General features: G+C 36.5%; 1 protein-coding gene across 1 annotated transcript in view; it reads right to left on the bottom strand.

Annotated features, from left to right (window-relative positions):
* The window catches only part of LOC117333931 (myosin-9-like), a 37,325-nt gene continuing 11,135 nt past the window's right edge, over nt 1-26,190 (bottom strand). The window contains exons 13-43 of the mRNA XM_033893349.1: nt 26,009-26,161; nt 25,698-25,828; nt 25,211-25,385; nt 23,278-23,514; nt 22,590-22,680; nt 22,053-22,195; nt 21,568-21,678; nt 20,630-20,749; nt 18,640-18,780; nt 17,134-17,312; nt 16,509-16,663; nt 15,679-15,803; nt 15,162-15,239; nt 14,647-14,871; nt 14,283-14,387; nt 13,725-13,862; nt 12,834-12,995; nt 12,176-12,196; nt 11,622-11,783; nt 11,005-11,136; nt 8,944-9,117; nt 8,422-8,520; nt 6,842-6,976; nt 5,999-6,162; nt 5,429-5,522; nt 4,417-4,552; nt 3,529-3,620; nt 3,188-3,256; nt 2,698-2,900; nt 2,266-2,344; nt 1-1,820 (exon numbers count right to left, since the gene is read on the bottom strand). Of these exons, the coding sequence (XP_033749240.1) occupies nt 1,773-1,820; nt 2,266-2,344; nt 2,698-2,900; nt 3,188-3,256; nt 3,529-3,620; nt 4,417-4,552; nt 5,429-5,522; nt 5,999-6,162; nt 6,842-6,976; nt 8,422-8,520; nt 8,944-9,117; nt 11,005-11,136; nt 11,622-11,783; nt 12,176-12,196; nt 12,834-12,995; nt 13,725-13,862; nt 14,283-14,387; nt 14,647-14,871; nt 15,162-15,239; nt 15,679-15,803; nt 16,509-16,663; nt 17,134-17,312; nt 18,640-18,780; nt 20,630-20,749; nt 21,568-21,678; nt 22,053-22,195; nt 22,590-22,680; nt 23,278-23,514; nt 25,211-25,385; nt 25,698-25,828; nt 26,009-26,161 (4,077 nt within the window). The 3' untranslated portion in view covers nt 1-1,772. The remainder of the gene's footprint in view (nt 1,821-2,265; nt 2,345-2,697; nt 2,901-3,187; nt 3,257-3,528; nt 3,621-4,416; nt 4,553-5,428; nt 5,523-5,998; nt 6,163-6,841; nt 6,977-8,421; nt 8,521-8,943; nt 9,118-11,004; nt 11,137-11,621; nt 11,784-12,175; nt 12,197-12,833; nt 12,996-13,724; nt 13,863-14,282; nt 14,388-14,646; nt 14,872-15,161; nt 15,240-15,678; nt 15,804-16,508; nt 16,664-17,133; nt 17,313-18,639; nt 18,781-20,629; nt 20,750-21,567; nt 21,679-22,052; nt 22,196-22,589; nt 22,681-23,277; nt 23,515-25,210; nt 25,386-25,697; nt 25,829-26,008; nt 26,162-26,190) is intronic.

The raw sequence follows: 26,190 nt of genomic DNA on the forward strand, positions 1-26,190 counted from the left end.
TTTACTAGATTGCACTTTATTAGAAAAGATTAGAGGAAAATCTACATTAATTTGTTACGTCACATGACCACGTGTCCTGCAGTGGGTCACTTAGGGGACTTGATACCTAGCTAGTAGTGGACGGAGTAGTGTATCAACTCTTCTTGTTTTCAAATATCAATACAAATAATAAAACATAAACAAATTGAATTCCTTGGCAAAAAGTTTTCCTCTTTTTTTTTTGTAAGTTTTGAATTAACAAAATTTTGTCTTTATTCAGAATTTATTTCACAAGAAGAGCTGACGGTGAAGTATTATATGTGTTTATACTAATTATAACATTTAATCAAACATCATATCATTGTTAAGGACCAGCCTTCGGGTAAATATAATTATGTTTTCAATAGTGTTAAAATGTTGTTTTTTTATATCATAACATATTAAACAACAAGATACATCAATTATCAGTAAGCAAAAATTTGCATATTATCCCCACATTTTTCTTCAATTTTTTTTAACACACTTCATATTAAGTAATACATATTATTGTACGGTTAATGAATACATTTTTTATGAAACATCAATATGCAAAGTGAATGTAAAACAGCCTAGCTTCTTGTTTCCCAGCAGGTGCAAATCAAAGCACAGAAAACAAACTTTATCTTAACTCTTCGAGGGCGTTAACATTTAGTGAGAAACAACCAAACACCAATATTTCAAAATTTCACTTGTTGAATTTGTGAAATGATAACATTATCAGATTTTTTTCACCCATTCCATGTACAAAACATATTTGGACTAATCGAAATAAAAGACATGCTTGTGTCTTCAACAGTGCATATCACAGTGATACAAAAATAAGATTAATAATCTACTCAAACAGGAAAAATTGTAAAAAATACTTAACGACATAAAATATAAATTTTAACACAATTAAACAACAGTTATATTTTATATCGTACTTCCTGCTGTAATTCGTATAACTGGACTATCCTGTAATTTCTCATGACAAATATATTTTGATTGAATTGGAATGTTATGAAAAAATACTTAGGACTCATGTACTTACCAAGAGGAATATAAACTAGCTTCACAACTCGAATGTATAGAGGACGGAATGACAATATACATTAAAAATAGATATAAAAATAGATGTAAAATCACCATAATATATCAACAAATAATCACAGACATTTTAATATATTTTCATATTCGGCTATTGATCTCGATAATGTTTGATATTATATATTTTGAAAGTAACTCCATGGGATATCAACAACATCAGGTACATTTATTCAGAAATGAATTTGTCAATAAAATGTTTTGCTTTCTAAGATCTGACAAAAAAGTCAATAATACATGAAAATCTAATGTAGTCCTGTCTCGACAGACACCTAAATATCTGATTGTACCAGGGTATTTGGAATAGGAAGACAGAATGTTGTCCCCCGGTAGCTGGAGGGGAAATACAGACTGTTGTCCCCTGGAAGTCAGAGGAGAAAGACAAGACAGTTGTCCCCTGGTAGTTGGAGGAAAAGGATATCCCTAAATCATTGGAGGAGAACGGAATGACAAACTGTAAAGCAGTTATACATCCATTCAAGATGAAAATGAAAGTGACTGGATTATAATACGATCACAGGCTTCACCTGGTCCACATCGAAACAGATATACCGAGATGTCAATAAGTAGTCTAGTTAACAGATATGTTGAGATATCCACTAGTAAAGTTTTGAGAGATGTCCACCAGTTATGTGTTGATAACAGTCTTCTGTGAGCGAGAGTAAACATGTTTATTCCACATCATCGATATCTTCTCCCTTCTTCATCTTGGCAATGATCTAAAACAGTGATTTATCAAGATAAGCAAGGTGTAACTATGGATCCATAAAATGTATAAAGCTTGAAGGCAGAGCTGAATATCAAGTTACAAAATGTCTAGTGTCAACTGTATTATTTCTAAAAGCTCACAAATAAAGTTTACCTTTTCAAATATCTTGGGTGAGCTGAATATCATGTTGCTAGATATCAGTTGCTAGTTGTATATCGTATTCATAAAAGCTCATAAATAAAGCCTATGTTTTTATATAACATTTGTATCACTTACAAGTCTTCATGCTAATGGTATCATACTCTGTTGTTTATTTAACGTCATATACAAGTCACAGAAACTTAAACTGTATTTAAGATGTCCATAAAATATTGAACAACACAGGTGTATAATGATATAACTCTAACATAGTAATACTCTTGATAATCAGCAGGACAAAGCGATTGTATACTCACATTCTTCAACTTGGCAATCTCTTTGTTGTCAGCATTCTTGGATGCATCGTTAGTGATCAGTTTAACTCTAGAGGCGTACCTGTCAAAGTAACAATAAGTATATTATAGTAAGTAAGTCAAGCTCAACATATACATGTTTTTTACTTAAGACAAAATTTAGCTCTTTTTAACTAATTCAAGTGTTGATCTATTTACACGGTGAGAAGATGGTTGAAAGGGTCAAAGGGATGGGCTCAGGTTGAATGGAGAAGAGGTCTCCCTCAAGGGTCGACTTAGGTTGAATGAGGGAGAGGTCTGGATGAGGAAGATATCCCTTGAGGTTGTACTTGGGGTTGAATGGAGAACAGGTCTGGATAAAGAAGATCTCCCTTGAATATCCACTCGGGTTGAATCGAGAAGAGGTCTGGATGAGGAAGCGACAAGATAACTTACATGAGAGAGATAATGGTTTCATCCTGGTTGTAGTCAGCTGGGGAGATGTTGACAAACATGAGTGTTTTAGCATTGCCTCCCAAGGAGTCCTGCATCAACATGGTGAGTTTATTGTTTCTGTAGGGGATGAACTGCTGGTCACTACTCAGAGCAGAAATCACATCTCCCAGAGCTGACAAGGACTTGTTGATTGACATAGCCTCCTAAAATGGCAAAAGAAAAGCACAGCATAAAACTCAGCTGTCATTTTTCAATAGTCCTTGTAATTAAGATTATATAAAGATATGTAAATGTTTGTGTTCTTGGCCAACAAATGTGATAAATAGAAGCTTTATAATTTTTTAAATTATTGATATAAAACATAAATAAAGTTTATATGCTGCCTGTTTCATAGATTAGCTCAAGTTGACAATAGCAGCAAAATGTGATGAAATTTGTGAATATTATAATTAATGGATGGGACTTTAAGTGTAATAGATATGTATCTCACTTTGAGCTGTTCTGCTCCGGCGCCTGTCTTAGCCACCCGCTCACTGCCAGCCAAATCCACCAAACTGAGCTGTAACATAAATGTTTAGAATACTTTTCTGAATTAAAGTCAAGGAATGATATATGTGTGTAAAATCCTTGACAAATTTGTGATCTGCATGTCAAAGAAATGTTGTTAATGGAAATACAAATGCACATTTTACCGATATCTTAACTTTTTGTGACTATCAATCTCTTGAACCTTAAACTAAAATCGAAAATTGAAAACATCCCTAACATACATGTTCCAGAAGTGGTCTGTGTTAGAAAGGTTTCACTGTATATTCTGACCCCTGACCTTACCTTCCCTTTGAGCACTTGTCCTGTGGCCTTGTTGACACTCTCCATCATGATCCCGATAATGAGATGGGAACGTGAGCTCTCAGCATTCATCTCTGTAGAAATAAAAGTTTGACACATCAATAATAAGACCGGACATATATTTTGGTAAGTATAATGACATCCACTCAATGTGAACAGACTTAGGTATATCACATCCAGCCTTGGATTTAAGCATGTCATTTAAATGACTACATTGTCACTTTCATCTGACTGAGGTATTAAGTATACAAGATTGTGATCAAATCAACAGGTATTTTTCGTCTACACTATAATCCTATGTAACTGAAGGGTAAAAAGTAGATTTGCCTACTCTGAGGCGAAGTCGACTGGGCTAATATTTCCAGAATGGACATGGCTATGATTTGTTTATAACCTGGCGCTAGTTTTTTTCATAGGAATCCATTCCCAAAATTGAAGGAACGTTTCGTAATAAAAAAAATTCCCCTAAATTCTGTAATGTTTTCCTGTGTAAAATTGAAGTTAAGGGATTCTCATACATTAAAGAACATTGAAACTAGGGCCAGCATGTGTGAGCGTCTATGGCCCCCTTTGTCTCAAAATTCACTCAAAACTATTGAATACATTTGAGCCTCAATAACTTAGTTGCCATGCATTGCTGATGGCACTAAGGTATCTTGCTCCAGTTTTTGGCTGTTTCACATTGCAGTTATTTCAGATAGAGATTACAATGGCTGGAAAAACAAAGCTACGCAGTGTAACTCAGTGTTTTTAACATCAGAAACAATTACAACTGTTTACCAAGGATGTATCTAAGAAAATAACAGTCTTTTTCCGGGAATGAAGAACTTACAATTTCAGTGATATTTTTTCCTGATTCTGATGACTTACTTGTGGATGCAGTATGTCTGTTCTTGCTGCCCTCGTCAAACAGAGCACCAAGCTCTTTGGCATTGTGTGCATCCTTTACACATGACCCTTGTACAAACACCATACCCTTCTTGTCCTTCTTAATCTCCATCTTATCCTGAAAAACCAAAACAGCTGAGATCATTTTCAAACAACACAGTCAAGGTCATTAACAAAAATTACATTCAAGGTCATTCTCAAACAGCATATTCATAGTCATTCAAAAAGCAAACAGTCAAGGTCAATTACAAATGAAAGTCAAGGTCATTCACAAATAACACATTCAAGGTAATTCAAAAACAACTTAGTCAAGGTCATTCACAAACAATTCAGTCAAGGTCATTCACAAACAAATCAGATCTTCAACTCAGTCAAGATCATTCACAAACAACTCAGTCAAGGTCATTGACGATCAATTCAGTCAAGGTCATTCACAAACATTACTGTAAAGTATAATATTCTTTAATGCACAACTTTAATTAATGTGTCATACAGAATTAAGGAGATATTGAATACAGTCGTCATGTATTTTACTTTCTGTTTTTATGTCACAATAAAGAACGTGACAGCATGTTTGTATGGTGTACATTGTATATTCTACTGCTTAGGTGATGTATAATTTATTTGGTTATGCATATGTTTGGATGTGTTATTTCATAACAACACTTGAATTTCTTATGTGGGAGACACTGCTGAAAGTTGAAAAATTGAAAATTGATATTTATGTTGGAGACATTACAGAAATTAAGATAAAGACTATTGGAGTCCTTCAATTAAGTAGATATTTTGATGGAAGAGTCCTAATTGAAAGTTGAGATATTTTCGAGACATGACAGAGTTTTGGATAATATAAGATATGCGTTATTCTACATTTACTGTACACTAATGAAAATGTCTTTTAAATTTCTATAAAGTTATCTTGACCCCTGACCTTTTAATTTTCAAGGTGATCACATCAGTAGCTAAACTAATACCAGCATACATCCTTACTTACCTCATCGGATGTCCCTGGCTTGGCAAACAAGTCGATGAGTTTGTCATTATACAGCTCCATCATATAGGCAGTCACAGTGATGGTGAACTTGGATCTGTATCAACAGTATTACAACAATAAATATCAGAAAATTAAGTCAACAAAGATGCTGCAATATATCTTGTTGTTCCCAACTGTCTAAGTAATATCTTCCCTGTTATCTCACAGAGTTGAATAGGATTGATAAACCTCCCCAACAGTGAGATTTACTGAAGACTCGTGGAAAAGATATAGATACGACAAATATTCTGGTAGTAGTGATGAGTTATTCAAGGAAATGCAGAATGTTGACCTCTGAACCTCAACAGTGCTGTTGATAATAGGTGAGGGCTGACGACCTCTCGTTCTCCTAGGTTATCTATATATTTTGTATATACATTGTAATTATGGGGAAGCTTACTTGAAAAGTGTCATCTGATATAAATTTGTATCATCAATGGACCAGGTGTGTTTTTGGCATTTAAAAGTTTTGAGCTTCAAAGCTTAAAACTTAAAACAAATCAGAAAAAAAAATGTATATCAAAACCTTACCTGAGTTCTTGTGCCAATTCAAAGATCCTTTCAAATGCTCTTGGTGCGATTCCAGGGAACTGCTGAGCTTTGTCACCAATCATGGTGAATGTTTTACCCGAGCCGGTCTGTCCATAGGCAAAGATACACACATTAAATCCATCCACTGCAGACTGGATCAGATTCTGTAAAATAAACCATTTCCCTTATAGAAAAGTATATAGTTCAGTATAACACTATAAAAGCAAATTGCAATATAAACCATGTATTTTTTCATATCTGAAAGCTATTAAAAAGAATAACCCACTTTCCACAAATATTCCATATGATAATTATTGGAATCTTCTACTCCCGAAGAAATATCATATGCTCTGTGAGGTTTTAACTTAAGATTGATTATTCTGAATCCTAAAAAATCAGGTCACAATAACCTACCTCTAGAATACAATACTACTGATGACTCGGAGACCTACCTAAGATTCTAGTGTATAAAAACATTACATTGAACAGCAGCATCATGAAAAAGAACAGCAGATATACTTTATTGAGGTCAAAGGTCAATTGAGGAAATACCATTGATGTCCCAGTTATCGTTTAGTTGGTAATATTCACAATATTAATTTCGATATTTTCAAAATCAAATATAGTGTGAAAATAAACAGCTAGAGAACATTTATATAATAAACACACACAAATGTTTAGAAGGCTGTGTTGCCGAAAATTTAATACTCGGAAACTAGCTCTGACTAGGACAACAGCGAAATATTCACCTGTGATACCCATCAGCTTATTATATCAAGAAAACTTTAGTTCATTCTTCAGTTACTTTTAACCAAATATTTACAAATTTAAACTTTGACATACATTAGTGTCCTCAAAGATTTTCTCCTGTGTGGAGGCTTCCATAAAGATCTGGTCAAATGTAAACTCCTTTGTGCCACGGGATGAGTCCACGGAGATGGAGTATTCATCGGGAGACTTCAGGACTGACACATTACCCTGTATTGAGAGAAGAATAACCATTTAGAAATAAATTCTACTGTCTACAGTCATAACAGGTTTGATTTTTAGCATAATATTTTGATAGTATGGATATTCACACGTTTTAACATATACAAAATGTACCTGTCAAGGAATCAAAAAGGGAAAACTAAAGATCTCCAAACTGGAGATCTTTTTATCTAAAATAGAATCAATAAAAGAAAATAATTGATGGTGTTTTAAAAAATCTCCCACTTCAAACCCCAATTTTGAAGTGGACACTACCAGGGTCCAGTTTTATTAATATTCCTTAACTTAAGAACATTTCCAGGGAAAGTATTAGAGAAGTTAAGGAAAATACAGTAATGTTTTCACATGTAAAATTTTAAGTTAAGGAATTTCCTTAAGTTAGGGAACTTTGATTTAACTGGGGCCTGAATCACTGAAATCAAAAGCTCAGCTACAACTGAAAGCTGGAGACTTGACATGTATGTACAAACAGTGACATTCAAAGTTGATGTTAAATGTAAGAATTCGCAAAAAAAGTTTGTTAATTATATTCAAGTCTTGATTACTCTCCATCCCTGACCCACTCAGTGGTCTGGCCCTGACTAATTACCCTCTCCTTCTCAGACCTCAGTGGTCTGACTCTGACAACTAACCTCCCCTTCTCAGACCTCAGTGGTCTGACTCTGACAACTAACCTCCCCTTCTCAGACCTCAGTGGTCTGACTCTGACTACTTACCTCCCCTTCTCAGACCTCAGTGTCCTGACTCTGACAACTAACCTCCCCTTCTCAGACCTCAGTGGTCTGACTCTGACAACTAACCTCCCCTTCTCAGACCTCAGTGGTCTGACTCTGACAACTAACCTCCCCTTCTCAGACCTCAGTGGTCTGACTCTGACAACTAACCTCCCCTTCTCAGACCTCAGTGGTCTGACTCGGACTACTTACCTCCCCTTCTCAGACCTCAGTGGTCTGACTCGGACTACTTACCTCCCCTTCTCAGACCTCAGTGGTCTGACTCGGACTACTTACCTCCCCTTCTCAGACCTCAGTGGTCTGACTCGGACTACTTACCTCCCCTTCTCAGACCTCAGTGGTCTGACTCGGACTACTTACCTCCCCTTCTCAAACCTCAGTGGTCTGACTCGGACTACTTACCTCCCCTTCTCAGACCTCAGTGGTCTGACTCGGACTACTTACCTCCCCTTCTCAGACCTCAGTGGTCTGACTCGGACTACTTACCTCCCCTTCTCAGACCTCAGTGGTCTGACTCGGACTACTTACCTCCCCTTCTCAAACCTCAGTGGTCTGACTCGGACTACTTACCTCCCCTTCTCAGACCTCAGTGGTCTGACTCGGACTACTTACCTCCCCTTCTCAAACCTCAGTGGTCTGACTCGGACTACTTACCTCCCCTTCTCAGACCTACTTTAATGTCTGGCTCTGACTACTTACCCTCTCCTTCTCAGTTCCACTAAGTGGTCTGGCCCTACAGTAGACTCGAATCTTCCCTTTCATGTCCTCAACTATGTTAAAATACTTTCTACGGAGAACCTGGGAAACAAAATAAATAACATTTACTGACGATAAGAGTGTATTAGAATGAATACAAATATAGAAAAGGAACAACAATAATTTTCTAATCAAAATATCTGTTTCCTCTTCCCAAAGTTTCACATCACACCAAAATCAGTCTTATTTAAAGTTTATCACATTGAAATTGTTTGTGAAACATGTAAAATTTCAATCCTGATGTACAACTAGTAAAACTGAAGAGCATTGACTGCTAACATGTTCTCCATAAAATTGACTAAAAAATTAGTGAAATATATGTTTATTAACAGCAATAAACCACAGAAAAAACGGGATCTACTGTTAATCCTAGTGGAAGGTTAGATTGCCCTAAGCAGGAAATGGCAGGATTTCCTGCTGGATGCCGACAAAGTTATACCCTACGTAACAGAAGTAGTAACTTACCCTCTCAGAGTTGTAGTTTTCTGTGAGGGTCTTGTTTTCTTCTCCAAGTTTCTTGTTTTCTTTCTCCAAGTTTTTAACCTTAGTAGCTGCCTCTACACCCTCCTTGGCAGCCATTCCTAGGGTATCCAGTTCAACCTTCACCTTCTTAAGTTCATTGGCAGTGTTGTCACGTTCCTACAGCAACACAAGACACAAGTGTAAAAACATTAACTATAAAAATATCAACAGCTAGTAGACAAACAGAATGATTGTGGAGATATTTCAGTATCCATCCACACAAAAATGTCCAGCAGGTTCATATAATGATAGATTCAGGGTCGTGATCAACAGTGTTACAGCATCGTGATCAACAGTGTTACAGGGTCATGATCAACAGTGTTACAAGGTCATGATCAACAATGTTACAGGGTCGTGACCAACAGTGTTACAGGGTCATGATCAACAATGTTACAGGGTCGTGATCAACAGTGTTACAGGGTCATGATCAACAATGTTACAGAGTCGTGACCAACAGTGTTACAGGGTCATGATCAACAATGTTACAGGGTCGTGACCAACAGTGTTACAGGGTCATGATCAACAATGTTACAGGGTCATGATCAACAGTGTTACAGGGTCATGATCAACAGTGTTATAGGGTCATGATCAACAGTGTTACAGGGTCATGATCAACAGTGTTACAGGGTCATGATCAACAGTGTTACAGGGTCATGATCAACAATGTTACAGGGTCGTGATCAACAGTGTTACAGGGTCGTGATCAACAGTATTACAGGGTCATGATCAACAATGTTACAGGGTCGTAATCAACAGTGTTACAGGGTCGTGATCAACAGTGTTACAGGGTCGTGACTAACAGTGTTACAGGGTCATGATCAACAATGTTACAGGGTCATGATCAACAGTTGTCACAGAGTCATGATCAACAATGTTACAGGGTCATGATCAACAGTGTTACAGGGTCATAATCAACAGTCTTAATATTCCAAGATTATGCTGATACTGTTTACTAACTTTCAATAATAGATTCAGGGTCGTGACCAGCAGTGTTACAGGGTCATAGTCAACAGTGTTACAGGGTCATGATCAACAGTGTTACAGGTTCGTGACCAACAGTGTTACAGGGTCGTGATCAACAATGTTACAGGGTCGTGATCAACAGTGTTACAGGGTCATGATCAACAATGTTACAGGGTTGTGACCAACAGTGTTACAGGGTCGTGACTAACAGTGTTACAGGGTCGTGACCAACAGTGTTACAGGGTCATGATCAACAGTGTTACAGGGTCATGATCAACAGTGTTACAGGGTCGTGATCAACAATGTTACAGGGTCATGACCAACAATGTTACAGGGTCGTGATCAACAGTGTTACAGGGTCATGATCAACAGTGTTACAGGGTCGTGATCAACAGTGTTACAGGGTCATAATCAACAGTGTTAATATTCCAAGATTATGCTGATACTGTTTACTAACTTTCAATAATAGATTCAGGGTCGTGACCAGCAGTGTTACAGGGTCGTGATCAACAGTGTTACAGGGTCATGATCAACAGTGTTACAGGGTCATGATCAACAGTGTTACAGGGTCGTGATCAACAATGTTACAGGGTCGTGACCAACAATGTTACAGGGTCGTGATCAACAGTGTTACAGGGTCGTGATCAACAGTGTTACAGGGTCATGATCAACAGTGTTACAGGGTCGTGATCAACAGTGTTACAGGGTCGTGATCAACAGTGTTACAGGGTCGTGACCAACAGTGTTAATATTCCAAGATTATGCTGATACTGTTTACTAACTTTCAAAATCTATTCTTATTGAAAAACATTACAACAGCATTTTTTTCATTTACTATATTTTCTTCCCTTGTGGCCATTCCATAAGACAGCAATACACAGGAAGTTATATATATATATTTTTTTTTTTCAAAATGAATTTTTTTTGCTACTTGAAATTCTTCTTCTGCAGGTTTTTTCCCCGTTTGATTTTGTCCTTTTATTCTTTTTTTTTTCTCAATCATCAACATATTTTTTTCATTAGATTATTTGATTTCATTACCTTCTTTGTTACTTTGAGTTCGTCCTCTGTAGTTTTGAGATTTTCATCTAGTTTTGTTGTTTTATTCTTCTCTATTTCAATCTTCTTTTCCAGTTCTTTGAGGATCTTTTCATTTCTTTTCTGTGCATTTTTCTGAAACATTTATAAAACACACATTAAACTATTATTATCATATTACCTGCATTCATGAGTAAGCATGTCTTCCCCAATCACTTTGATATGGAAAATTAACAGCATGATTCATAAAACAAAAGATCCCAGAGGGATCTTGGTACACAACATTAAGATTTAACATTTAGTTAGTTCAAATTAAATTTGATCTTTTCTCTACTTCACTTTCCCTTAATTGTCTTTTGTTTTGACAATTATGCCAACATGAATTTCATATTGTTGTGTTTAAAATCATCAAAGTCAGTATGTCAATCAATTACTGACAAGAACAGCTATGTTTAAAAAACAGATGTCCGACACGTTTTGTTGATATTTTCCTACTTAGTTTTGGTAAAAAACAGATTCGTGTAAAACAGATGTGAATTTATTTATGTTTGGCCAGGTATAACTACTCTGGGTGTCCCGCTATTATTATCAAGTGATCTGGGATTAAATAGCCTACTCACATCCTCTGCTGTCCCTCCAGCAGAAGTGCCTGGTCGTCCACCACGCTTCATGTCGATCTCCAGTTGTTTGATTCGTGTGTTTAGTTCATTGTTCTCCTGTTTGATTTTGGTCATTTGTTCTCGCATTGCTTTCACTGCAGCATCCGAAGCACCGCCCTTACCCTACAGAAAAATATATTTGAATTTAGATAAATCATAACTGAGCTATTTTGAGGTCTAAAATGTTGTTGTGGGGGATGCATAATGATTTGTAAATGTTGATTTTGTTTAAAGTAGGCAACTCTTTCTCATATCACAGGTATAAAGTATTGGGAGCATATATAGACCCAAACACCTTGAAACTTAGAACTTGTCCGAGATATTATGATCCTTTATCATTGTGTGGAGTTTGATCAAGGAATGAAACCGCTAGAGGACTTGAAAACTTTGATGTTATGTACATACGTACACATGTACAAGATGGACAGAGAGGAAACCTTTGCTTTATAGCCCCCACCCCTCCCCTCCCCCCTAGTTTCGCCTGTAAGGGACGGATAAATGTCACAGCCACTTACCCCTGCAATAACAGCACCAACCTGTTGGTTACAAAATCAAGACATCAATTAATACATCTTCAATATTAACTGTGGGGGAAATGACACACTTGTAACAAAACACATACAATTATCAAAGACTTATTATAAGTAGGCAGCACCTCTTTACGAATAGGGTTTGGGATATACCATATTTCATTGTGATAAACCAATACAATGTATAAAAAATAAGATATCTTAACTGATGCTGATTATCTATTCTCTAATAACCATGTTTATCAAGTTTTAAATTTACTTCAGATTTTGAAAAGCAGATCTAATGCTTTCTTAGAAGGCTTGTTCATAAAAAATATACAAAAACATGCATAATGGATATTGCTGAAGTAATAAGATGTCCTCTTCCTGTTCTCAGTAAAAATAACTTGACATAAAACCCCTGAAAATGTAACTTGTCTCGAGATATCATGGTCATTTATCAATGACTGGATCATTTGATCAAAATCCCTCAAGGAATGACGCCATCAGCTGACAAACGTTACAATTGCGTACATATGCACAAGACGATGGAGAGGAAACCTAAATACTGCAGCAGATGTCAGGATTAATACATCTTTAATATATTGACTCGGTTATGAATTTCAATATGTTTACGAGATCTAAAATTTGCACTTGTACTTACACCAGGTTTAACTCCTGCCGACTCTAGCTCCTTGATACGTTTCTCGAGAGCTGAAATCCTCTTCTTGTCATCATTCATCCTCGCCTGGTCCTTTTTCTCCTGCACCGACACAGCATCTCTCACTGCTTTATCTTTTTCTGTCTTGGCACTCTTAAATTTGGCCTGTATAGAATATGTTTCAGTTTAAATGAGATGTTTAATTTTCATATCAAATTGACTTATAAACATTTATTTTTCACTTTGAAACTATGAAAAGTTTTTATTCCACTCAGTGTAATAACAATAAGCTATTTGCAGTACTCTGCCTCCTGATAAACTTTGGTATCAGAGATGAACAAAGGGCTATAACTCCACAAATAGCAAGACATGGTGATTCATCTATACAAAGGGCCACAACTCCACATATAGAAAGGTTTAGGGATAAATTAACACAAAGGGCAACAACTCCAAATATAGAAAGGTATAGTGATACATTAATAAAAGGGGCCACAATTCCATATATAGCAAGGCAAAGTGATACATTAATACAATGGGCCATAACTCCACATATAGAAAGGTATAGTGAATCTCTGATACATTAATACAAAGGGCCATAACTCCATATATAGCAAAGCACAGTGATACATTGACTGACATACAGTTTGACAGATCCCTCAGTACTTTTACTATTTATCACGATGATCCTTGTGATCCCTCAGTACTTTTACTATTTATCACGATGATCCTTGTGATCCTTAAGTACTTTTACTATTTATCACGATGAGCCTTGTATTCTTAAGTATTTTTAAACTACTCATCAGGGGAGACTCTGAGGACTTCCAAACAGAAATAACATTTCCCTTTGAAAAATCATAAAAATCCTATTCCCAATTGCAGGAAGGTTAAACTTACCTCTAGGTCCCTATTGGCAGCTCGCTGGCTCTCCAGATTTTTGTTAGCACTGTCCAGCTTAGTCTGTAGTTCTGACAACTGACCAGTTAGGCCAGCGGCCGCTGTACCTGAGGTAGTCTTTTCCTTCTCTAGAGCTGCCTGGAAAGGATTTATAAAAAAATCTTTAACACAGGTATATACTTTGAGGAGATACTGATATGTAGTAAATAACACAACATTAATTTCAAAATGTGTTACCTATTATATAAAGCTTTTGAAAATAATTTCATCTGGGCTTTTTTTAATTTTGACAAAATATTTTAGTTGGGTGATCTGGAGACACAAATATATGCCTCTGATCATGTTCTAGTAGAAATAGAGCCAAACACAGTCTGATTTAATTTCAGCTTGTAGATCTTGAACCAAAATAAAGCAAATTTCAAAATGTTTGAACATTTTTTTAAATGATTAAAAAGTTCACTCCATAACATTAATGCTAACATCTGTATCCTAAAGCATTTACAAACTGAGAGATGGATGTAACCTAATTGATTTTAAACACTGGCCGTATTGACTTACAATCTTGGTTTGTAGATTTTTTATTTCCTTGGCAGTGTCCATTGGTACATTGGCCAGTCTCTCCTTCTCTAACTCCTCAATCCTGGCCTTAGATTTGTCAAGCTCCTGAAACACGTACAAATCATTGTCGAATACTTAATCATTATCCAAGCCAACCTATGCATCCTCATTCATCCAGCTACTATTGTATGATGGAACACTCTAAGCACATAGGTTATTCTAATTACTAGACCATTGTTGTAGTCATTATTTCTTTGATAAGCAATTGTTTTATGATAATAAGCAAGTCTTTAAAATTATCCTCTCTTTGGGTGTACTGGTCAGCAATGTAAAACTTCACTAACAGCCACATCTCTAATCATACCTGTTCCATAGCTTTCATAATGGCCTTGGAAGTCTTGTTGTTACTGTCCAGTTTAGCTTTGATATCAGCCTTCTCATTGTTCATCTCCTCACGAAGGACGGCCATCTGTTTGTGGAGATTTTCCAGCTCATCTTTGGTGTTGCTGTGTGCAGCTTTTTCCTGAGATAGAGCTGTGTCCAAACTTGTCACCTGAGACTGGAGACGACTGATCTGCTCCGACAATTCCTGCCAACCAAATAATTGGTGTTACTGTTGTGTTACTTGCAACTCTTATGATTTCACATTAGGATGTCAAAATATATTTTCATGTTCACCTCACAAACTCTCTGTGACTATTGTGTTGCAATAGTTACAAAAAGCATCAATTGTTTGTGTTGCCACAGCTTCCACAGACAGTATATGGCATGGGACATACATTGCATAATTCTATTAACATTTTCTGGTCTTTAATACAACAAAATTAATATAATTTACAATCATGACAGACTTTTATTCCCTAGGTGTTAACCACTGACCTCGGTGTTGGTACCCATGGCCAGACTGGCTTGTAGTTCTGCCTGGTTCTTGGCTTCCTCCAACTTGTTTTCAAGGTCCTGTTCAACGAATACTCTCATCACAGTTTGGATTTTACTTACTTTGTTACATTCACAACATTTCAAATGTATATGATGAAATTATTCTCATTGGACAAATTAAAAAAAAACATTTAGTCACATAGAGTTTCATTTTCTCGTTAGGGATTTCTCATTACCTGGCTATTATTATATACTGTACACTCACAATGTATTTTTTTTAATTTCTAAGGAGTTCAATTTCTTTCAAAAAAATATTTGTCCAAATTATTAGCCTCCATTACATTTGCAAGGTTTAATTTTAGTTTTGAACTATTCAAATTTCACATAAATAATTCAAATAAGAATTCTATTGCTAGTTAGCATTGCGCAACTTTAAACGTCCTAGACAAAATATGTGTTTTTCTAAAATTAGTTTTCATATACATAAATCAACATCATTCCAGCCTTGTAGTCTCACCATCATCTTGGCAGCCATTTGGCTCCGCTCTTTCTTTAGATCATCATTTTCCGTCTCAAGGTCAGACACTTTGTTGTCCATAGCGGACATCTGGTGTTCAATCTGTTCGACCATAGCTCCCTCCTCTGTTGGAGAAACATGGATCAGACATTTTGTATATCTGTTTTAATTTCAAGGGACCAAACTTTCAGTGGCACCCTGGGACTGATAGTTAATGTATACTCAGAATTCATGGCTTGCAAATTATAACCTCTATAGAGTGTTTTAAATTCAATATGTTCAATTTAAACCATGGCCATCAATGATTTTTTTTTAATTTGAAGACAAACAAGAGGCCCAGGGGCATTAACAGTCACCAGAGTTCTGATGTGTACACTAACAAATGATGTTTTTCTTTTAAATTAACATTAAACATATCTCAGCCCTGAGACCTTGAAAGTAGGTCAAGGTCATTGATTTGAACAAACTTTGTCTCCCTACATCCTAGCATTCTACTAGCCAAATATCATGACCCTGAGCCTCTTGGTTATTGTTTACGACACGACACCAGACAAAAGCTGATCACAAAAGAACACAAAACTTACAAAATAGGCAAGCTTAAAACTTCAAGTCAGTGTAAAGTACTATTATAGCATATTGTTTACAATTAAGTGATATCCGATCAATTTCACAGAAACCATCTATTAATTTCTAAGCTACGAAGCTTTAAATCGAAGGTAACAGATACAAAATTAATTTGATATAATGAGTAAAGCTGATAGTGTGTGGTAAGTAACATTTTAATTGTGTTTACAGTGTCAAAGAATGATTAGATTTACAGAGTAGCCTACCTTTGATATCCTGTACAGACGACACTTGACGAGACACCGGAGCAATGTAGTCCCCTGACTTCATAATCTGGAGTGCTTCCACATTTATCTTGGAATCATCTAGAGCTGTCTTCTTCTCATCCATTGCACCATAAACCTTTTTGCCTTCAGCATCTCTGAATAATCAATGAAATTGATATTATTAAACAAAATTCTATTGACAATGGTATAGATAAGGGCTGTTCCAAAATTATCCCTGTAAGAAGGGATACGAAGCATTTTTTCAGAGACCCCACCACCCATCAAATATCCAAACATATTTTATAATTAGAGCAAGGAATACTAGATAAATACGGCTTTCCCCAACCATTCATCAAATTTTAATGCAAGTGCCTTTCACCCCTCCCATATGGATAATTATGGAATAGACCTAACTAGAATTCTCATGAGGATGGTAACTGATTTTGGATAAGCTGTTTATAAATCATTTGTTTATGTGTTAAGAAGTTTCACTTAATATTTGCAGATGGCAGACAGATGGACAAATGGATTGCCGGACAGCCAGACAAACGAGCGCACACACGTACAGGGTGATTCCATTATCAGGATTGAAGAAGATAAATATAATAGACTGAGCTGTCATTACCTGTCTTTTTCACCTGGTGCTTTTCCATTCTTTTTCTTGTATTTTTCCTCCCATGCATCCACAGCCTTCTGGCTCTGATCGTACGGCATTCTGGCTGTCGCTACATCAGCAGTAGCTAAGGTAAGCTTGGTAACCACACCATTGGCTGCGTCAGGAACCTCCCCGTGGATCTCGTGTACCTACACAGAAAGTGTTATACAATGTATAACCTACACAGAAAGTGTTATACAATGTATAACTCGTGTACCTACACAGAAAGTATTATACAATATATAACTCGTGTACCAACACAGAAAGTGTTATATAATGTATAACCTACACAGAAAGTGTTATACAATGTATAACCTACACAGAAAGTGTTATACAATGTATAACTCGTGTACCTACACAGAAAGTGTTATACAATGTATAACCTACACAGAAAGTGTTATACAATGTATAACTCGTGTACCTACACAGAAAGTATTATACAATATATAACTCGTGTACCAACACAGAAAGTGTTATATAATGTATAACCTACACAGAAAGTGTTATACAATGTATAACTCGTGTACCAACACAGAAAGTGTTATACAATGTATAACCTACACAGAAAGTGTTATACAATGTATAACCTACACAGAAAGTGTTATACAATGTATAACTCGTGTACCTACACAGAAAGTGTTATACAATGTATAACCTACACAGAAAGTGTTATACAATATATAACCTACACAGAAAGTGTTATACAATGTATAACTCGTGTACCTACACAGAAAGTGTTCTACAATGTATAACTCGTGTACCTACACAGAAAGTGTTATACAATGTATAACCTACACAGAAAGTGTTCTACAATGTATAACTCGTGTACCTACACAGAAAGTGTTATACAATGTATAACCTACACAGAAAGTGTTCTACAATGTATAACTCGTGTTATACAATGTATAACCTACACAGAAAGTGTTCTACAATGTATAACTCGTGTACCTACACAGAAAGTGTTATACAATATATAACCTACACAGAAAGTGTTATACAATGTATAACTCGTGTACCTACACAGAAAGTGTTATACAATGTATAACTCGTGTACCTACACAGAAAGTGTTATACAATGTATAACTCGTGTAACTACACAGAAAGTGTTATACAATGTATAACAAAGGTGTCTAATTACTTATTACAGGCTGACCACATTTGATATCTGCAGAAAGAACATTAAAGAAAAAAGGTTGGAATGGTATATTCGATAAATCTTTCTCAGTGGAGACATGCAGCAAAAGGACTCATTTGGCAGAAGGGCTTTTATGTGCAAGAAACAAAATGGGAGCTTAATATGTAGAATCAAAGGGATCCCTTGGGTTATTTTAAAACTGGAGAGTCAGGAATTAGCTAACTACAGAAACATGGGTATTCCTTATTACTATACACAGACATGTCATTGGTAGTTTGCAGTAAAATGCGTTTTAAGTTGTCTATATTTTCTAAAGAGTTAAGCTATGACTTACATATCTAGCTACAGGCAGCCAGCAGCTTCTTGGTTTTCTCAAACTCAGCCAGATCTTTGAGTTTAAGCTGAAGCTTGCTGTGTTGTTTGGCCATTTTCATCATGTCCTTCCTCATGTCCTTCAGCTCGCTCTTGACCTTTTCAATCTCCTGGATGTCAGCAAACAAAACAAACAGCAGTTAAATATAACATCAAACTTGAAAAAATTTGTCTCAATTGACAGTAACAGAGTGACAATGATATTTCAGCATTCCAATCAAACTGCTAGACAAATTTCTTGTTTAATATCCATGGTTCTGACCTATTTCATGTCTCAGAGACAAATGTTTTACATCATATTCATCGTTCTGACCTATATCATGTCTCGGAGACATTATTTTTACTTAATATCCATGGTTCTGACCTATATCATGTCTCAGAGACAAATTTCTTGTTAAATATTCATAGCTCTGACCTATATCTTGTCAGAGACAACTTTCTTGTTCAATATTCTAAGTTCTGACCTATATCATGTCTTAGAGACAACTTTCCCACTTAACACTGATGGTTCTGACCTGTATCTTGTCAGAGACAACTTTCCCACTTAATACTGATGGTTCTGACCTGTATCTTGTCATAGACAACTTTCCCACTTAATACTGATGGTTCTGACCTGTATCTTGTCAGAGACAACTTTTCCACTTAGAACTTTCCCACTTAATACTGATGGTTCTGATCTGTATCTTGTCAGAGAGAACTTTCCCACTAAATACTGATGGTTCTGACCTGTATCTTGTCAGAGAGAACTTTCCCACTTAATACTGATGGTTCTGACCTGTATCTTGTCAGAGAGAACTTTCCCACTTAATACTGATGGTTCTGACCTGTATCTTGTCAGAGACAACTTTCCCACTTAACACTGATGGTTCTGACCTGTATCTTGTCAGAGAGAACTTTCCCACTTAACACTGATGGTTCTGACCTATATCATGTCTCAGAGACAACTTTCCCACTTAACACCGATGGTTCTGACCTGTATCTTGTCAGAGACAACTTTCCCACTTAACACTAATAGTTCGGACCTGTGTCTTGTCAGAGACAACTTCCCCACTTAATACTGATGGTTCTGATCTGTATCTTGTCAGAGACAACTTTCCCACTTAACACTGATAGTTCGGACCTATATCATGTCTCAGAGACAACTTTCCCACTTAACACCGATGGTTCTGACCTGTATCTTTTCAGAGACAACTTTCCCACTTAACACTAATAGTTCGGACCGGTATCTTGTCAGAGACAACTTTCCCACTTAATACTGATGGTTCTGATCTGTATCTTGTCAGAGACAACTTTCCCACTTAACACTGATAGTTCGGACCTGTATCTTGTCCGAGACAACTTTCCCACTTAATACTGATGGTTCTGACCTGTATCTTGTAAGAGACAACATTCCCACTTAACACCGATGGTTCTGACCTGTATCTTGTCAGAGACAACTTTCCCACTTAACACCGATAGTTCTGACCTGTATCTTGTCAGAGACAACTTTCCCACTTAACACTGATAGTTCTGACCTATATCATGTCTCAGAGACAACTTTCCCACTTAACACCGATGGTTCTGACCTGTATCTTGTCAGAGACAACTTTCCCACTTAACACCGATGGTTCTGACCTGTATCTTGTCAGAGACAACTTTCCCATTTAATACTGATGGTTCTGACCTGTATCTTGTCAGAGAGAACTTTCCCTCTTAATACTGATGGTTCTGACCTGTATCTTGTCAGAGAGAACTTTCCCACATAACACTGATGGTTCTGACCTGTATCTTGTCAGAGACAACTTTCCCACTTAACACTGATAGTTCTGACCTATATCATGTCTCAGAGACAACTTTCCCACTTAACACCGATGGTTCTGACCTGTATCTTGTCAGAGACAACTTTCCCACTTAACACCGATGGTTCTGACCTGTATCTTGTCAGAGACAACTTTCCCACTTAATACTGATGGTTCTGACCTGTATCTTGTCAGAGATGCGTTGCTCCTGTTCCTGTATCCTCATGTCTTTCTCTGCTATCTCCTCCGTCTTTTTCTCCAACTGTTCCACTAGATCAGCGTGGCCAGGCACTGGACACTCCTGAAAGATATCATCAGTCACTTTTACCTACATATAAGGTGTATACATGTAATGTACAAACCTCTGGAGAACATCCAGTTTGGGTTGTTGGTTTTATTGCCCTGTGAACAGCCAGAGATGTTTTGAGGTGGGGTATTTTTGTAGCAGCTGGTGGCTATTGAAGAACATTTTGTATGGTTTGGGTTGTTGGTTTTATTGCCCTGTGAACAGCCAGAGATGTTTTGAGGTGGGGTATTTTTGTAGCAGCTGGTGGCTATTGAAGAACATTTCGTATGGTTTGGGTTGTTGGTTTTATTGCCCTGTGAACAGCCAGAGATGTTTTGAGGTGGGGTATTTTTGTAGCAGCTGGTGGCTATTGAAGAACATTTCGTATGGTTTGGGTTGTTGGTTTTATTGCCCTGTGGACAGCCAGAGATGTTTTGAGGTGGGGTATTTTTGTAGCAGCTGGTGGCTATTGAAGAACATTTCGTATGGTTTGGGTTGTTGGTTTTATTGCCCTGTGAACAGCCAGGGATGTTTTGAGGTAGGGTATTTTTGTAGCAGCTGGTGGCTATTGAAGAACATTTCGTATGGTTTGGGTTGTTGGTTTTATTGCCCTGTGAACAGCCAGGGATGTTTTGAGGTGGGGTATTTTTGTAGCAGCTGGTGGCTATTGAAGAACATTTCGTATGGTTTGGGTTGTTGGTTTTATTGCCCTGTGAACAGCCAGGGATGTTTTGAGGGGGGAGGGGGGTAGATCTTACCTGCCATTGCTTGACTGAACAGGGACGGGTGCTGTCACAGAGACAATGACTGGTTCACCAGTATCTAATTCTTACCTGTCCACGGCTTGACTGAACAGGGACAGGTGCTGCAATGGGAACTATGGCTGGTTCACTGGTGCCGACATGGGCAGCTGTTTCTGCTGTGGCTAGCTGTAGCTGTAATGCCTAGTAATAGATATACATTCCAATAATTTTTTTATCCAATATAGAAATATACTGCTGTGCATGTGGTTAAAGTATCTTTTTTAATTCGTATTTTTGTTTTTAATGGTTTTTTTTCTGTGTTAGTTTCTTTTTCAAAGAAAAGTGTTTAATCACTCATTTTAAAAGTCTCAATACTTTCAAAAATGATTGCCCTGATATAACAATAAACATTGTATTCTTACTTAAAACTGTATCAATTTCAATGTCTGCTGACTATAGGCAAACAGTGTGGTTGTCACCTAACTATATCCTACCTATAAATATTATCATCTGTTCTGTACGATATGGAGTATGTATTGTAACTCATGACTATTAAAGCCCTACAAAATACTCACCGCCATCTGTTCCAGCAGATTGTTTCTCTCAGAAGTCAACTTGTCTTTTTCCTCCATCAAACCCTCGTTCTTCGACTCCATATCAATGACTTTGTCCTCTAAGTTTGAAATCTTCTGTTCTGGAGATCCAGCTAATGCAGGATCTAGTAGGAGGTAAAGATACCATAAATGTTAGTTTTGAGAAACAAAGCGATAAAACAAAGTCTAGACCTGTAGGCGACATGCTATCTGTTATACCCCCACCACCCTCACCTCGTTTAAAAAAAGTTACAAAAACTTTTAAATTATTACACTTCAGAAACAAACAATTATCTCAAAACTTCCTGTGGTTCTGATCAACAATCAGAACATCTCTGGCAATTTTGTTATGCATTTTGGCATACAATTAGTAAATCTAACAGGTAAAATGGAAGAAATGGTGTCATCTGTAGATGTACTAATAGAAAAAGGGCAAACAAAATGTTCACCGTCCTGTAAGAAAACTCAATTTAACAGCTGAATGTCCAACAATCATCAGCCATGTAGCTAAACACCTACCAGTTTCTTTCTTGGTCTTCTCCAGTTTTTTAAGTAACTTCTTCAAGTCCTTCTTCATTTCCCTGTTTTCTTTCTTCAGCTCATCCAATTCCTATAAGTATGATAAACTTTAATAATCTGTAGCCATCTTATCTTACAATTATCTTTTCATACCTATGCATATACCCAGAGTTGTTTTCATAACATCCAGTTAAAGCCAATTATTCCACTGGTGACTAACATCTTTTTGTAATATCTTTAAATTACTTTTGAATTTAACTTTTAAAACTATTTTGCTGGTTGGAAGCTTTGAGCATTTTTTCTATACTTGGCATGTTTCACTTTTCTAATATTAATATAGAAATCAATATATTGTATACACTGAATATGAATTAACATATCTCACAAAAATGGCAGAGCTTTCTCTATTTTCTTGCCAATGGGTATGAATCTGGATTAGGGCTATTCCACTAAAATATATATCCAATAAGAAGAATCCAGAAAAAAAGGTGTTAGTGTTTAATTAACAGGTATAATGCTATTGGAAAATAATTCACTTCTACGCGTGGTCCCTGTAAGCTGGATTCCTCTTGTTGGGTAGATATTTAATTGGAATAGTCCTTACATGTTCACAAATAAAACTCTTCCATTGAAAAAAAACAAAACAAAAGGAACTAGTTTCTACATTATGCTTGATTTGTTAACTTACAGCACTGCTAGCCCCGGCGGCCGCTGCAGCCACAGCAGCAGCCTTCAATGCAGCTACCTCCTGTTCCAGTTCAGTAATACGGTCTCTCTGTTTGGAGAGCTCCTCGTTCTGCTGAGAAATCTTAGAGCTCTGGTTCACGTTTTCCTGCTGTAGATCCGAGATCTGTTCTCTCAGCTTACGGACTTCCTCATATGACGCCTCCAACTGAGCCACTATTGCTGGATCTGGTACCTTGACCTATTTTGATAATAAATAGAATGATATATTCAAAGTACACTTTTGCACTGTCCTGTCTTATAAAGTAAGCAAGGTTTTACTTACTTCAGTATAGATTATTCTGTCAAACTCTGGTAAGTCAACTATCCTCGGCTAACTCGAAGATCTAACTACCCTCTGCTTAACTCGAAGATCTAACTAGCCTCGGCTTAACTCAAAGATCTAGCTACCTTCGACTTAACTCGAAGATCTAACTACCCTCAACTTAACTCGAAGATCTAACTTCCCTCGACTTAACACAAAGATCTATGTATGAAATATACAGTCGAACCCACTTAATTTGAAATCGGATATATTGAAATATCGTTTAATTTGAAGTGAAATAAAATCCCCGTCCAAATGCCTTCTTTGTCTTTGTATTGTTTCATCGGTTATTTTGAAATCGGTTTATTTGAAATATCGCTTTATTTGAAAGGAAATTATTGCCCCTGGCAATGCTAAACCAATGTTTATGTATCGCTTAAATTAAAAGTCGCCACGACTGGCTTTGATTACCAGCCATTACGGTACGTGCGATCAAAAGACAGGTAACAATGAAATTCTGATAAACAAAATACAAATAAATTGTGACTTTTAATAATCAAATGCGTGCGTTATGAACATGAATCTATTTGTTTAAGAGTATACCTTGAGGGACACAGCTTATTTTGGCTTCTGCTACACATATACAACTACATTGACTCTGATTTAACTACACACTAGACAATTACAAATGACGAGGCCATTCTTAGGGATTTGACGGACAATGATAACAACGTAAGCAGGACAGTGATATTGACAACAACCCTCAAACAATCTTTCGTGAAAATGCTTCCATCATCGACGCACAGGTCTAATAGCCCGGATGTACCGGAAACTGTTCTCACATGTGTCCGCGAACTCAAAATAAACACAAACAAGCAACAGTCGAAGACTTCTTCCATCAAATTCAACATTATTTCTAATAAACTGTGAATCTATTACCATTTTGGAACCGATTGTAAATACTGATTAAGTAAAATGTCGATTAACTATATTGAACAATGGTGTGTTGTCTGACGTAGCACGGTACTGATATATGTCGGCAAAAGGCTGGATCCCGGTTATATTGAAAACCGGTTAATTTGAAGAATTTTTCCATTCCCCGAGGATTTCAATATTACCGGGTTCGACTGTACTTGATTACCTCAAAGTTTTTGAAGTTATTTATGACCCCTGACTTCGAGATAACCAGGTTTGACTGTAGTTTGAATTTTAAGATAACTTTCATATATGAAATACTTGTTATACCGGATAGCCTTATATCTCGATTACCTCAATAACCAGGTATGTCAGCATTTCGAATTTCAAAATAACTATCATATGTGAAATATATGTTATACCGGTTAACATTATATCCTGGAATAGATCAGTTACTCTGTCTTATAATCAATGCTTAACTTTTGCAACATTCAACCTAAAAAAATAATTCTAAATTTAATATATGATTTAAATTTAGGGGGATTATTACATTACCAGTGTTAAATTATTTTAATGTATTCAATACAAAATGGTTTTAATATAGAAATTTGCTGTGAAATCTACCACAATCACCTCCATTAATTCCTCCCGTTAAGCGTTACAGACAATATGTAATAATAAATGTTTAGGTATACTCTGAAATGACCTTGACCCCTACCTCAACCACCTGTACTTCTGGGTCCTTGACAACAACAGGAACTGGAGGCACATCTGGGGGATCAGGAATTTTCCCTTTTTCAACTTTTGCAAAAGTATCAATCTTCTTGTCAAGTGAAGTGACCATAGTAGCTAATTCTTCCTTCTGTACATATAACTCTTTTACAGAGTCTGGCCTGGGTTATAGAAAAATGTTTGCTCAACTTAAGTACAGCAATCTAAATGAAACTGATTGTCTTGGTCAATATTGCCTGAAATTTACTGGTAAACTATTGGTTATAATTCTAATGACTTTCCAAAAAAGAAAACTTTCTTCAATATTCACACTTGATCATGTATTATAAAGGATTGTTTAAAATAAAACATTTTTAAACTGAATTACATAATGAAATCCTACGTTTCCTATCAGTTTTTAAAACAATACTTAGTCTACTTTCTACTTAAGATTTCATGGCATATTGCAGTCTTTCATCAACCTTGCTACCTACTTGTCATCATCAGTAGCAGGTCGGCCATTTTTCTGGACAAATTCTTCCTCCCACTTTTCTATTTCCATGTCTGTTTTGTCCTGCTCCACCACCATCATATTTTTCTCCTCCTTAGTCTTCTTAGCATTCTCCTAAAATGAGTACAAGGTCAAGGTTATTGTCAACACTTATCATGTTTTATCATTTGACAACATCCAAATAACTGCAGTCTTTCAAAATTGACTGAAAAGAAAATTCATATTGTGAAACACCTATGGAAATCATATGAGTTTATGTATGCTATATAGTGTGATTTTAGTCCAGGTTGGTACCTCAGCTAATTTCTTGGAGGATTCTGAAGCTGCAACAATGACGGCCATAGCATTATACTGGTCCTCCAAGGCCTTGTACTTGGCATGTAGTGTTGCACTATCTTCAAGCTGTTCCTTCATTCCTGTATACTTGGCTTTCCACTCAGCACTCTCCTGAAAGTGTAAAATATTCCTCAATAACA

This window comes from Pecten maximus, chromosome 9 (assembly GCF_902652985.1).
Source record: "Pecten maximus chromosome 9, xPecMax1.1, whole genome shotgun sequence".
In the NCBI taxonomy this organism is placed as follows: Eukaryota; Metazoa; Mollusca; class Bivalvia; order Pectinida; family Pectinidae; genus Pecten; species Pecten maximus.